Below are 13,545 nucleotides of genomic sequence, written 5' to 3'. Positions count from 1 at the left end.
ACCAGCCTATAAACTGCAAGTGACCATACACACCAGTAACGTGACCATGAAGACTCGACTGCCGAAGGTCTTAAGTTCGCTGACAATCTTCATGTAATGTAGTTTGGCCTGGAGTGGAGTCAGCTGCTTCTGTCCAGGTGCAGTCAGTGACTGGTTCATCTTAAGGTACTGATTTAGCATTTTGCGGAGGTCTTTGCCCTTCATGTTCTCAATCAAACTGTGTGGTACAAACTTGTCTAGACCGCACTCCTTCCTGAAAACACACATAAGTTGTGTCAGGGGTTTACTGGATATTAAAAACTTGAGGTGTAACATGGTTCGTGTTCGCTCACAAAGTTAAACTAAAGTACATGCATGCTCTAACTGTTCGTACTAGACTGGACAAAAGCCAGTCTTTCGGTGCTAACATGCAGTTCCAAAAAGCTGACCAGTCCTGGTTTAATCCTGTAATGCCATGCATTACAAAGCAGGGCAACAATGAGTATCGTTTTAAAATGCCTTTTGATTTGATCAGCTTGGATTTTGAACCTCTGCTTTCCATGCAGATACTCCTTCACTTTGTAGAAAGTCAATGAGTTACAGGGGACCTTTTGTAGGAGTCACTCTTTCTGACAGGTATGTAGTACCAGGGACTTAGTTTACAAGGAGTCCATCCGGATGGAAAGCAAGAGTTAGTGAGAGAGTTACGATCAGCAGAGGGTACTTGTGACCAGTCATACTGAACCCGGTCTGGCCGATGTTGGAACTTAGTTGGACGCCACTTCTGCTTTATTCCACCTTCACCATGGCTGATGAAACCAGGGTATTAATGTGTGGAGTCAAACCCAATCCTTTCATGTCTTAAGCAATGCTGTACTCACCGGGCTACTAACTGCCAGACAAGCATACACACCAGGCATGATTAGGGAAGCTGAATTCAAAGAAACCTGGTTTGACTGTTCTTGCTAAAGAAACATGATGTTAATGACTTTTGATAAAGACATCTTACTCGATAGCCTTGATGGAGATCTTGCCAGTCATGTTGTTGCTGGTGGCATGTTGTTGTATGTGCAGCGCTGACAACCTCAACGCTGTGTCATATTTCAGCTCAGGAACAAACCTCTCGTGTATCACATCGTTGCAGCACTGGAACAGCCCAACATCGGTACAATAAATGTATTGAAACTATAAGCCAAACTATAACAGTAAAATGGAAATGTCTAACATATCAAGAATTAAAATCATAAGCTTGCTGATATTAGAATCTGATGATAATATTTAGAAAAAATCAACTGCAATGTAAACACTATTCTCATCTCAAGCATACATACTGGATGACAAAATTCATGTGAACTATGTAGAAAATATAGAACTGCTATCCATAAGTATACACTACTGAGAAATGTCAGAATATGCCATAGGTAATTTTAATTTTATAATTTTATAAAGCAGGTTAAGAGCTGCCATCCAAGCATTACACACCTGTAAATAGAAATACTCAAAAGCTATTGCATCTTCCCTCACAAGGTCATATGCATCTCTTGGTACATACGCCACACGGAACAAACAGCGGAAGTGTCGAGCACCGGGGCGAGCTGCAATCTGTAGAGAAGGAGTTGTTAGTTACTATGTTGCAACAAATTGTGGGGATGATTGTATTTAAGTTGTTCATGTTAATTGAGTATCTAAAACACAACACCATGTGTCAGATTTGTTGAGAATATTTGCCGTCACAACTTTACTGGTGTAAATTCTCTGATTAACTTAGCAATTAGAATATGAGATCAAGATGGTGACCATTGTGACCCTGACCTCTGCGAGTGTCTCGTGCTCCTGCAGCAGCGTCATCCTGCCGGCAGTGTTGTTCTTCATGTTCTGCAGGACCACGTTGAAGTGGTGGATGCACTGGATGTTCAGCTTCTCTTGCAAGGACTGCATCACATCCTGAAGACAGACAACATATGTAGAGTCGTCGTCATTGTCATCATCATCAGGGCTGACTCAGCCACAAACATAAGAATACCATCATGAGGATGATGTAATGCTTGGTCCAAAGGTTCAAGTAGGCTAGAAACAAACTAAGACTCAGGATCAATACTTCAACCAACAATTATCACATTCTGGAAACAGAATAGAGAACTGCACAGGAATCTGGACCATCTGCACAGGAATCTGGACAGGATGACCCCTAGACATCCACAAACAAACGTAGAGAAATGCCCTTGTTCACTTTAACATGACATTTGCAAATTTCATATCCACTCAAGGGGTGGACAACAAAAGAGAACACAATCATGAAGAAACTGAAAGAAAAACAACAACAACAACTGAAAATCATTTCTTGCACATGGAAGTGAGTGAGTTGGGGATTATGCTGGCCTCAGCAATGTTCCAGCAATATCACAGCAGGACACACCAGAAATGGGCCTCACACAGAGTACCCATGTGGGGAATCAAACCTGGGTCTTTGGTGTAACAAACAAATGCTTTATCCACTAAGCTACCCCACCGTCAATGAATCGATTAGACAATACCAGTATTTCCTAGCTCCTTTCAATAAATATTACCTGAAGTTATCTGTAATGGCCAAGCTAGATCCTGCTGAGTCATCATGTTAGTCACCTTCCCATGACACCAAACAGTGAGGAATGGAAGGCTGATATATTCCTCCGTAGATGCCGAGTACATTAACAGTTTCACATTACTCGGTGGAACAATTGACAGTAAGATGAGCCGAGTCAAGGGACAAAAAGCCATAAATCCTGAGTAATTTTTCACATGAATGGGGTCCCCTTGTGGGACTGGGAAAAAAGTAGGTGATTTCCCAAGAATTTTTACCAAGACAGAATTGTAAATAATCCACAAATATCTGGGTTTATATAATCATGTTACTGAACTGACATGAATCTAACAGTTGCTTTCAAATAGATGAAATAGGTTATCTTTAAAAAAGGTTTACTCATTCTAGAAAAAATCTATGGAACAATAACTGAATCATTCATAACTGATATAAATGAATTACAATGTTTGCAAGTAAATGAATTACAATAAATGGTCGCAATGTTTTGGTGACATACATCATTTGTTTTCCAAAAATGATTTTCTGATCCTAGAACAGTCCAGGTGCCATTTATGAACAAATCTATTCCAATTTTGAATGGAGAAAACATTTCATGTTTCGCAGCTCTACTCAAAAGAAGTAACGGACTAGTGAATTGACTTCATAATTCTGTAGTTAATTTGTCATGGCACAACAGTTTAACTATAGTTTTTTTGGTTTTTTTGGTTTAACACTGCAGTCAGCAATATTCCAGCTACATGGAGACACCATAAGAAATCATGGCTGACAGAAGGCAAATATAAATTGATTACTCAATTTCATCATTGCAGTGGAACAGTTTTCAAAGGTGAAGCTGGAAGTAATCACCTTCTGCAATGCAAGTCTGGGGCAACATTTTGGAGGTGGCAGAATGTGTCAAATTCTAACATGTACCTGTCATCATGGTGGGTTGACTGGACACTGCCCTAAACGATACTCTTTATGATAGCCTGTCACATGAATATATACAAAGTGGAAGATGATGCTAGCCGTACATGTTCACCATCTTGGTGGGGGTTCAAGCGATCTGAACCAACAATCTGAAGCTGTTTCGGTGGATGTAGCTGCCTCTTACACCGCTGGGCTAACCATGTTCATTAGAGTTAGTGAGTGAGCTGGGTGCTGCTTTTAGCAATATTCCACCCACATCATAGCAGTGGACACATTGTACACCCAAACTGAGAAGAAAAATCAGGCCTTTGATGTGACAAGCAGACATGTTAACCACAAGGCTACCTTACTCAGTATATGCACTCATCAGTCTTTTGTCTTTTTTTTCTGAATTGCAATAGAACATTGTTATGCGCTCATAATTACATATTTGCTGACTCATCTCCAACACTTCTGTTGACTTAAGGTTAAATCCTGCACGCTACTACAGTAAATGAAACTGAGGGTAATAGGAACACAGCAGTGCTGCCAAGCTCCACAACGTTTGGAAACTGCCATGATTGAAGCCCATATTACAAACTGATTTGAAACACTAAGCCGTCTATTTTCTGCAAATGTTACTTGAATATCAACAAAATATCAAAGACTGGCAAATTGTGAGGAAGCTCATTCATTTATACAAGTTATTGAGTGAACACCTAACTGATTGACAATTTCATCGCACAAATGGTTATAATGAGTTGTGATGACACTAGCACTGATTCCTGGCCATGCATCAGGTGCATCAAGTGTAGATGACCGTAGTTTGTGAATGTCGATCGAAAGTGTTGAGGAAAGTTTGTCCAACTTTTTGTGAGTTATTAACCTCAGAGGGAACATCCAATAGAGTGGCTAAACATTCAAGATGTGCAGCAACTTCCCTTCATTGATAGATTACAATGGGGTATTAGGAGTGGGTGCTTTAAATTGGTCATAAACATTTTACAGAAATCATCAGTGACAAAACCCAGTGACAAAGCCAAAAATCAGAGATATTAATTATTAGTAATATAACCCATATATCTTCAGCAATATTACCCACAGACTATCAGGAATATTACCCACAAACCATCAGGAATATAACCCACATATCATCATCAATATATTACTCACATATTATCATGCAATATTTCCAACATATGACCGTTAACATTACCAAAACACCATCAGGAATTATTACTCAGATATTATCAGCAATATTTCCAACATGTGATCAGAAATAATACCCACAAACCATCAGCAAGTTTGAACACATGAGCAAGTGACCCATCTGACTGTTCCTATGTTTATATGGAATCATGTCAGCATTGAGACTCCCTGATTTGGGTTCAAATCCCCTGTTTTCACCTACACCTGGTCTGTGAGTTCCAGGATTCACCAAGCAGCATGCCAATATCATCTGAATTATCTTCCAACCTCATAAAAAAGTGGGAAATTATGAGTCTGTGGGCATTAGAAGAGCATTAATGCAAGATTTACGTGGGAGGAAAGCTTTGAGTGATGCAGATCTCTCAGAATGTTTGTTCATCACTATATGGATTTCAAAATTGGACCTAAACTGATCTATGGCCTGTAGATATGTGAAGTTCAACATACTGCAAATTGAATTTAGTTTTAATCCATCACTATTTGTTGGGAAAACAGTCCCATGGCAGTTAGTGTTCACTCTCATATGAATTGATTTTATAATGTCTAAATGATAACAACAGAGTTCAGGACTAGAATGTGATAGAATTTTGATTCCTAGATTCTACAAATTGAATTTGTTGGTAACAGATCAATATCTGTCAAAGTTTATGTCATCAAATCAGTTAGAAGTAAGATACATATCCCATGGGGAACTGGGGAAGAACAGGCAGATAGTGCACCATATATTGTATGTGTTGAGATGACTTGATATTCCACATTCTGCCACGGGATAACTACTGTTCTTTTGATCCTGACTTGATATTGGATGTTGGGGGTAACATCCACTGAAATACTGACATGTTCAACAATGATAAGCCACAGTTATGTTTGCCTCAAAGTTTAGTCACTGTGTTCTCCTTCCATGTTCAAGAAGTTCCTGTCCTACATCAATATTGAACATGTGATGTATCAAAGTTACAGTTGTCTAGAAGTTCCTGTCCTACGTACATATTTCAGCACAAAGTTATTGTGATGAGACAATTCTGAAACAACCCATCGTGCATGCCATTTCAGTTCACATGGCACAAAGACATGCCAGAAATCTCCACCTGCAGTGAGTTTAGTATGGCAAAAAACATCTGAAATCAGTGACACCTTATTATTTCAAGGAAACGTTAAAATGTCTCCATTGGGGAATGAAGTCATTTGATCAACACCAATCACAGAAGTGAAGACGAGTCACATGATTATCACCTGTTCCTCATGTTATAACATTTCGGACAATGCATTATGGATCACGATTGGTGATGACGTTTCCCTGGTGTGAAAATGATGGACAACCATAGATATGGTTCTGTATGATTATCAGCATGACATGAGCAGTCTTGGAAACAGCTTGGTTTTACTGGGAGCATAACTGGATCTCTGTTCCTACACCTAAAATACTTAAATTAATAGAAATATTTGATTGTGAGTAATATTGATATAGCAAGTTAATTTTTCCATATTGTTTGTTCTTCAAGTAACATGATAGGTGTATGATGTTATTTTTCACTTGTGTAGAACCAGTTTGAAGTATTTATGAAGGTTCCTTCTCCTCTTTGGAGAATATTCTAATGAAATTTAGTCCTAAACCTGAAAATGTATCAACAAAAATATTCTTTTTATTTTCAGAGCACACTGACTACAATAAAGTTCCAAATCAATCCACATCTCCAAGTCAACCCACATCTGCAACACAATTTCATAAAGTTGTTTGCACTTTAGAAAATCAGATTAAAGTCTAACTTCCAACCCTAGTATGAATATTGTTTATTCTTTAGCACTGACATACCATGCCCTAAACTGCAGTCTCATCCACAGTCTATATACACAATATATTTAAACACATATCCACTGTCTCCCACTGGAAAATGTCCACAAGGAGTCAAGTTTTCAAACAACGTCTTCTTTTTCTCCTACAAATTAAATTTGTAATGATAGACTTGTGTGGAAATGACGGGGATCATTTCAAGAAATTGCTGCTTTTACTCTCTTAGGTTCTGTCACAGTGTTAATCAATCTGGGCTATCCATCGCATTGCAGTATGTGCACGCAACCATTAAACCCACTTACAGGGCTCTGGTGGTGCGATCCCAAGGGGCTTATACCTGTCAAACACTCATCTTACCAGCAATCACTTAAAGATTGCCTCGTCACTTCCCCATAATGGAACTGTGAAGTACTTCTGAAAACAGAATTTGGCAAATATTTGTCCATTGAATATCCTCAGTGACAGAAACTGGGATTGAAAGCCTGTGACTCAAAATAATCTCATGGAGTTAATGCCAACAGAAAGGGGCTAACATGCTTCAGTAACAAAAAGACAGATGTGGCAGCCCATTATTGGCATGTTAAGTGTGTTTGTTTCCTGTTATTTAACACTGGATTCCTCAATAGTCCAGCTACATGATGGTGGCTTGTAGATATAAACAATAACATGACTGACATCACGGTATTGATCTACACATTTGGGATATGATGACATTCGGGATACAATGACATGGAGTCAGACCACCCCATCCTGTTAGTTCCCTCTTGCAACAAGCATAGTTGCCTCTCATGACAAGTGAGTGGTGGGGTAGGCTGGTGATTAAAGTGTTCGCTTCTCATGCTCAAGGGTTCATTTCCCCAAATGGTACAATGTGTGAAATCCATTTCTGGTGCTGGTGACATTGCAAAGGGGATGTAAAACTAACCTCACCCATAAGTATGTAATGGTTGAGGAAGACCAGTAGGGAGAAGGAAGGAAGGGCCTAGACTGAACCTTCCCCACCCTTAGGGCTGAAATCCTGAGGGGCAGGACCTGACCTAGGATGAGGTGGAAGCTTCAGTCAAGGCTACACTGTCTCCACTACGACAGGCCAAGGGAAGTTTTAAGCTGGTACACCACTACAGCTGCTTCCTTCATGAACTGCTGAGTCATCTATCTTGGAGCATACCTTGGACCCAGGTACAACTGGACAACTTCATTCTGGAAGTGTTGTCACCTCCAAAACTCTAACTAACCACTATCAATAACTGTACACCGACTGCTGCTCCCCATAGGCATAATTTGATTCACCAGCCATATTTACTGGCTATTTCAAAAAACCTTGAAAATGAATGCAACAGTCCAAGGTTTTTATGCTTTAGTCTGTTTGCAATAAAAATATACCAATGAGTTGTCACTTTTGCAAAAAGGTAAAACAGATGCAGTGCAATTGAGAATGCAAATCCTTGTAATTTGATCATTTAAATCTCATAATTTCATTCAAATTGATACAAGATGTGTAACAAACTATCATAGAATCAAATCACTAGTAATGGTTTGTATTACAAGGGCATGGGTGCAGTAGTTGGAACAAAGAAGCAAATGCATGTGCACTAAGTTAAAAGTGTTAACTTCGACCAACCCTGCTTGTCCTCTGATTTTCATGTAATGTGCATACCCCTTTGTAAAACGAACCAACAATATTGACTGAAACTGTGATCATTTGTAAAACAGCTTTTATCCTATGTTGAATAAAATTCTGAGATATAGATTTTCAGTTGGCAAGGTATATTTTTGTAGAAAGTGAAATTCATCGGTACATTTTCACTGCAAACAGACTAAAATAAAAAGGAAATTTAATACTCCTGACAAATCGAGGTTTATCACAACGACTCTTGAATTTGTCTCAGTGGCTCTTGTTTACAAAGAAGACATTCATCATGCTGCACACATTAAATAAATAACAGAAATAGAATCCAGTAGCATCAGTTCAAATGAGACATAAATATCTGAAAAGATATGATTGTTCTTTTACACAACTACCCGGAGTAGACTCAAACTGTACAAAAAGAATGACCCCAGATTGTCCACTTTTAACTTTAATGACATCAGAACATCAAAAACAGCTGCCAGATGTTGTAAAAACCCCAAAGAAGATGGATGCAGACTAGTATCTCACCTTTACTGTCGTTTTGTTGTCATACTTGAAAGACTTGGTTTGCCCATTCTCCAGAAAGACTTTCAGAACGTTAGGCATGAAAGGCACATAGCTTTCCTGGGCGGACGGCTGCAAGAAAGACAGAAAGCTGCAACTGGTTAAATCTTTAACATGACAAATCTGTTTGGCGATGGTCCCTTGGCTCTAGATACGTCAAAATAAAGATTTATACATCCAAATGACACTCATGGGAAAAAGTATTTTAAGCATACCTTTGATAATGAGATTTACCAACATCACAGAGCTCTCAAGTCTTCATTTGAAACTTGAAATAATACTCAGGCATTGTTTGAATGAATATTGATTCTTTCAGATAGATGCATATCATAATGCCCAATCAAATCTGGCCAATTTGTGCAGACAGGCACAGACATTGTCATGTTGAATGAGTAAACTGGGTCACATCAAGTCAAAGATGAATGGGAAGTATGGAGTAGAATGGTTTGATTGGGGTGGTTGGGTAGCCTAGTTGTTTAAGTGTTCTCTTGCAATGCCAAACACCTGAGTTTGATTCCCTACATGGGTACAATGTGTGAAGCTATTTCTGGTTTCCCCTACTGTGATACTGTTGGAATACTGCTGAAAGAGGCACACAAAACTCTCAGAACAAGGCCAAAATAGTTGACACATTGTTGACAAAATTTTCATAAGAGAATAGAAACTATGAGTAGTGTTTTCTACTGGTTTTAGCAATGTCCAGAAAACATAATGGCTGGGGACACCACACATGGCCCTCATACACTGTACCATGCAGATAATACAACAATCTTCAATGACCGTGGCAGTGGACACAGCTCATACTCCCAGCTAGTGGTCGTCCACATTACAATGGACATTCCATGGCAAGAATAATGCTGACTGAGGCGTCAAACAACATTCATTCACTGACTGCAATTGACATTAAGGATATGAAGGTTCATTAATCCAGGAAATGATCTGCAAAAGAACTTCCTGATGGAAAGATGGCAGTATACAATGAAATGCCAGTTGTCAGTTGTTGAATTAACTAGTCTTGTACCAGCTGATAGACACTGACCTGAAGCCTTCACAATACCAGTGTCAACATGTTTCTATCAATACATTAGAGACTCAGAGCCTGCTCAGCAATTCCAGATTTCTCAATCCAGAGCCTTTTCATTTAGGAACAGCCGATTGAATTTTGAAGAGAATGGGATGACTTGCCTGGAGCACTTTACTGAATCATTATAATCTTTCTTGATGTTTATCAGAACCTGCATAAACTTATCACAAAGATTTTCTACCACATAATCTTTGACAAGCTGTCTTTCACCTTCAACATTTAAAACCATATTTTCCTTCAAATCAGCTGCTTCAGTTGCATAAAACTTGGTTCTTATCAGTCTCTTCATGGGTTCCCTTGAAAGGTATTCATGACTTGCTCCTTGTGTCATGTGCAAAAGTTTTAATGAATGTGAGTGAGTGAGTTTTGTTTTATGTCCCTCTCAGCTATATTCCAGCTATATGGTGGTGGTCTGTAAACAATCAAATCTAGACCAGAGAATACAGTGATCAACAACATGAGCATCATTCTACGGAATAGCCATTCAATGACATGTGTCAACCAATTCAGTGACCCTGACTGCCTCTTACAACTTACATGGCTTGCTAAAGACAAGTTCTAACCCAGATGACATGACCTTTGTAAGGGACATTTGACATATTACATATTTTGTCTTGGTCATGTGATGGTACACTAATACAAAATATTTTTGTGAGTTTTGCATTGAGATGGGTTTCCAGAACGTTTTGATTTGGTAAAAAATTTGGTTACATAACATGGGAAATGGACACTAAAAGTCATGACAACACTTATCCATAGGCCTAATATTTCTACCAGAGCTCATAACTCAGCCAACTTACTGTCAGTACAGGAGCTCCGTTTACCATGACGGAATCGGCAAAGCGAACTCGAGAGGGATTATTTTTTAACTTGGCTTTCTTGGCCGCAGTGAGTAGAGCTGACTTCCGTGACGACTGAAAACAAAGAGGGGTAATGACGAGCTGAGATCCTCCGCCAGCCAGCCAGCCAGTCCCATATACACATCAATATGGCTTATGTTGGAAAGCTATACTGGCCACGTCTGTGTGACTTGCACCACTTGCACACTTTGTCCTATCAGTCGGAATTAGACTGAACTTAATCAAATTTATGTTAGAAGATTTTGTTTAAATTTAACTTCAGGACTTCAATAATTACACTGGAATTGATTGTAAAAAGATAATACATAGGAGTCTCATACTGTACATCATACACAATGCAGCAGGATTTTGAAATGCATCAATAATTATCAAGCAAAAAAGGAACATGATGTTGAATCTGTGGTGAAAGTAAACACTTCCTACTTCTACAAATACCAATAAAAGCCACTTATTAAAAGATTTAATTTTTTTAAAGTAAAACTAAATCAACATAAAAATATTATCAAATAATGTTCATTTTTTCTTTAAATGTCAAACATTTCATGAAGTCTGAAAAAAGTATAAAAAAAACAATGATAATAAATGACAAACTTCTTCACAACTGACATTTGCGTCATTAAATATATATTGCACCTAATTTTAACTACTCTTCCCAAACAGATATAAGGATATAAAAAATCAAGACAGGCAGCTCATAATTCCCTTAGCAGCTTCCATCTGAAAACAAATGGCAAAGCTAGACATTCCAAATGGAACTGCAGTTGTTGAAAGCAACAGAATAAATACTCACATTATCCGAGTATGGCTGACACACAGTCAGAGTGATGGCTTGTTTACAGGCTCTGTCAAAAAAAAGAAAATAATTACAACAAACAACCCTAACATGGCTCAGGACATTTCAACAAGCCTCTGTTAAAATGTACAACACTGTTTGATCATGACAATAGCGTCTCACAGCTCTTTCATTGGCTAGAAGCAAGGGGCATTACGGTTGTTATTCCCCTATGTTGATGATTGATAACATGGCATATGGTGGTAAAACATCTTGTATTATTTCTAGTGTAATCATTATACAACTCTGTTTGCTCATTAGTGCATTTGTCAGCAATAATGCTGGATCAATCAATCATCATTGCTATTGAGTCAGGTCTTAGCCAAAATAAAAACATCCTTCACTTTGCTGAATAAAATAACACCTAAAACATACAAAAGTTTAAGACAGAGTCTATACAATTATTGTAAATATGTGGCACAAGCATTATTAACAAATCACAAAAATATCCAAGTTATTAGTCATCTGAAATGTGACATAAAATACTCATCACTCAAAGGCAACATTGAGCTTATATTTTTGTAGAAAAGGCCATAGATAACCGGATGAACATCACACTCACAAAAAGGGTATAAATAATACAATAAATGTTTCTAAAGAACACAGACTGTTCTTGTAGCATCAGAACTTTTACAGCCTATACATGTCATTGCTGATCAGGAAATGACAGCTTTGATATACACGCATTATTGAACAAACTTCTTACACCACTTTCGAAGATCATTTGTTGGATTTTCTCAACTGCACAGAATTACCCAAGGCTATATTTTTACAAGACTTACAATAACAGAAACGGACAGAGAGATCTGAAGACTTTGTAGGAAACAAAAACTTTCCCCAGGATTAAATCTCTTGCAAGTGAGGTAATTGGACATGTAGCATAGCATCAGTTGTTCAAAGGGGATAGCAAAAATGATAAGATTTAAATACTCTTGAAGGAGTGGTGTTATCTGGCCGTCATTTGTATCTTTTACTGTGAACACCACAACTACATTCTTTTCTGAAGGAATTAAGAGAGCTTTGCCACGTTAATGAACAGAACATGGTGCATGGTGCCTTGAAGTGGTAAAAATAACTTTGGTTACTTTCATCTGATTTTGTATTGCAGTGAGGACAAAACATAAGGTGCAGATAACGTAATGTTTGCCACTAGGACACCCAATCTGTCCATGTTATTTATTGTAACAAAATGTTTGAAGAATAAATTGAGTTATAACTCAACACTTGAAAATAAAATGTTTCCAACATCTTAATATGCCACAATGTTTATGTACATATGTGAAAATCTGTTGTCATTAATGCAGGTTACCTCACCATGACCACTGCTACAACTAATGTTCTCCATTTCAATTCAATCAGGAATTAGTGTTTATATTAACCAGAAAAACCTGTGACTGACAACACGAAGACAGATGCAAATGACATGCAAGAAACTACATTGTTTTGACATGTCATCAGTCAAGTCTCTGGCATTGTCAATCACTCCGATCCACCAATGGCAGCCTGACAAAATGCCTCATGTTAAGTAAACTCAGGACATGATATTAGTTGTCTCTATCACAATAGTATTACACAGCCTTCAAAAATATTGTCCTGATGCCGGAGAACACAGTAAAGTTTACAGGGTAATACTCTCTTCCAGGAACTATTAGAACTTCTGAAGACAAATACTGTTTATCATTAATATTACGCCAACTTTGTTACTGTTACAAAAGGCATCCAAGACAGGAGATGAAACATTGACCTCTGACTATTCATATTGATATAGTGACCTCCATTACTGACAGAAAGGAAAGTGATTTCCTGAAAACTAGTTCAATGTTGACCTCTGTTGAACAAGGCCCTGTTCATCTTACAGATATAATCTTTTCCATCAGTTAACAAATCACTTGTCCTTTCACAAAAAGCAAATTTCAAGATGGAATATTTAGCAAAAATCTTGAAAAGCATGTAATCTGCACAAGTAAGGACAGGGACAGAGGAAAGCTAAGGGAAATCAATACCCAGATCTCAGATTCGAAGGCAATCATGGCCAAGTAAGATGAAGCTGAGATCTGCCTGAAGATATTCTCTCACTGGAATCTAGTGAAATGTACTGCTTCAGGACTACGTGACAACTCCTTTCT

At 38.1% G+C, this 13,545-nt stretch overlaps 1 protein-coding gene across 1 annotated transcript in view; it reads right to left on the bottom strand.

Annotated features, from left to right (window-relative positions):
* Nucleotides 1-13,545, bottom strand: part of LOC137274581 (uncharacterized) — a 195,469-nt gene that overhangs the window by 34,108 nt on the left and 147,816 nt on the right. Inside the window, exons 5-11 of the mRNA XM_067807847.1 lie at nt 11,378-11,429; nt 10,528-10,641; nt 8,608-8,715; nt 1,792-1,923; nt 1,462-1,581; nt 989-1,125; nt 34-253 (exon numbers count right to left, since the gene is read on the bottom strand). Coding sequence (XP_067663948.1) covers nt 34-253; nt 989-1,125; nt 1,462-1,581; nt 1,792-1,923; nt 8,608-8,715; nt 10,528-10,641; nt 11,378-11,429 — 883 coding nt within the window. The remainder of the gene's footprint in view (nt 1-33; nt 254-988; nt 1,126-1,461; nt 1,582-1,791; nt 1,924-8,607; nt 8,716-10,527; nt 10,642-11,377; nt 11,430-13,545) is intronic.

This window comes from Haliotis asinina, chromosome 2 (genome assembly GCF_037392515.1).
Source record: "Haliotis asinina isolate JCU_RB_2024 chromosome 2, JCU_Hal_asi_v2, whole genome shotgun sequence".
Lineage (NCBI taxonomy): Eukaryota > Metazoa > Mollusca > Gastropoda > Lepetellida > Haliotidae > Haliotis > Haliotis asinina.
Note: the sequence above shows the minus strand (reverse complement) of the source record. Positions and strands in the feature narration are given on the sequence as shown.